General features: G+C 35.9%; 1 protein-coding gene across 1 annotated transcript; it reads right to left on the bottom strand.

The window, feature by feature from the left end:
* Positions 1-330: 330 nt before the first annotated feature.
* Positions 331-1,281, bottom strand: LOC788064 (olfactory receptor 4S2-like; the record flags this gene model as incomplete). Its single annotated transcript, XM_025001366.2, has 1 exon — positions 331-1,281. A coding segment is annotated over one exon (951 nt), but the record flags the coding sequence as incomplete, so codon positions are not given.
* Between the last annotated feature and the right edge of the window lie 442 nt (positions 1,282-1,723).

Raw genomic sequence — 1,723 nt, 5'->3', positions numbered from 1 at the left:
CCTTAAGTATTAATACAATCATGATGAACTCTCATTCTTTAAAGAAAAATTGGAAAAAGGAAAAAAAAATAAAGAGGGGAGAGTATGACCATGCTGAATTTCTGAGACTGATAGGATTTCTTTGTTCTAGATATTTCAGAAAATTATGATTATGAAATATTAGAACAAATATAATCATAATGATAAAGAATAACTTGGTTCTGTAGAATGTATTATTCTCTTATTTGTTCCCTTCAAGACACCCTGTGAGATCGTTATTATTGTCTTCACTGTGCAAGTGAGAAACTTTGAGATCATACATCTTGGATTGTTACTTTTTACTATTTATCATTAGCCTCGCAGAAAACTCTCCTGCCCCACGGTTTCTTCATTGCTTTTTTCTTCTGCATTTCTCAGTGTATAAATCAGGGGGATTAACATAGGAGTGATAATGGTATAAAACACAGCCACCATCTTATCCTCTGAAAAGGTAGTATCAGGACACATATACATGAAAGTACAGGGACCAAAAAAGATGCCGATCACGGCAATGTGGGGGCCACAGGTGGAGAGAGCTTTGTGCCTGCCTTCTGCTGACTGCTTTCTCAGGGACACCAGGATGACAATATAGGAGATTAGGAAAATGACAAAGCTCCCCAGAGCCATGGTACCGCTGTTGGCTGTCACAACACCACCAACAACATATGTGTCTGTGCAGGCGAGTTTTAGCACGGGGTGAACATCGCAAAAGTAGTGATCAATCTCATTGGGTCCACAAAAGGGTAGTTGGACTACCAGAGCCACTTGGATGATGGAGTGTAAGAACCCACCTATCCAAGTCCCCAGCAGCATTTTATTGCATCTGTCTCGATCCATGATGGTCATATAGTATAGGGGTTTACAAATAGCCATGTAACAATCATAGGCCATTACAGTAAGAATGAAGATGTCAATACAACCAAAGAAATGTACTCCAAAGAGTTGCAACATGCACCCCATGTAGATAGTTTTCTTTTTGGCTAATAGGTCCAAAATCATCTTAGGAGCTATGACTGAAGAGTAACAAATATCCACAAAAGACAAGTAGTTGAGAAAGAAATACATAGGAGACTTGAAAAGGTTGCCCACACAAACCATCAGTATGATGACAAAGTTTCCCAGAAGAATAACCATGTAGAAGAAAGAAAACACCACAGAACACACTTCTTCAACCTCTATGTTCTGAGAAAGACCCCAAAAAACAAATTCAATTACATTGCTTATTTTTTTCCATGGAATTAGTTTAGCAGGCCAAGTTCCCAAGAAACAATTACATTACCTGAAAGAAAAAAAAAATTAACAAAGACCAACAACATTTATTTTTAACTCAAAACAAATGAATAACCAGAATCAATAAAAATCAAAAAATGGTTACTTACCACTGCTTAGCATGTATACCTAAAGAAATGTAAGTGCACATATTCTACATGTTTTGATCATCTTATGTCAAGATGATAGTCCTTTAATTCAGATTTAGACACAAAGTCAAAAGAGATAAAATAAATACTCTAAGTCACACATCTAAACAATCCTCTGACTTCTCTCATGTTTCATAAAGATTCTTTCATCTGTTTCTAACAATTTGCTTCTTTGTAATCTAAGACACTCAACTGAAAATTCAAACAACTTTTGAGTTTTGGAATATGACAATATCTATATTCTGAAAATGTTCATCTTACTTTTGACACACAAACACACACATGCA

This window comes from Bos taurus, chromosome 13 (genome assembly GCF_002263795.3).
Source record: "Bos taurus isolate L1 Dominette 01449 registration number 42190680 breed Hereford chromosome 13, ARS-UCD2.0, whole genome shotgun sequence".
Lineage (NCBI taxonomy): Eukaryota > Metazoa > Chordata > Mammalia > Artiodactyla > Bovidae > Bos > Bos taurus.
This window is presented reverse-complemented; position numbering and strand designations above follow the sequence as displayed.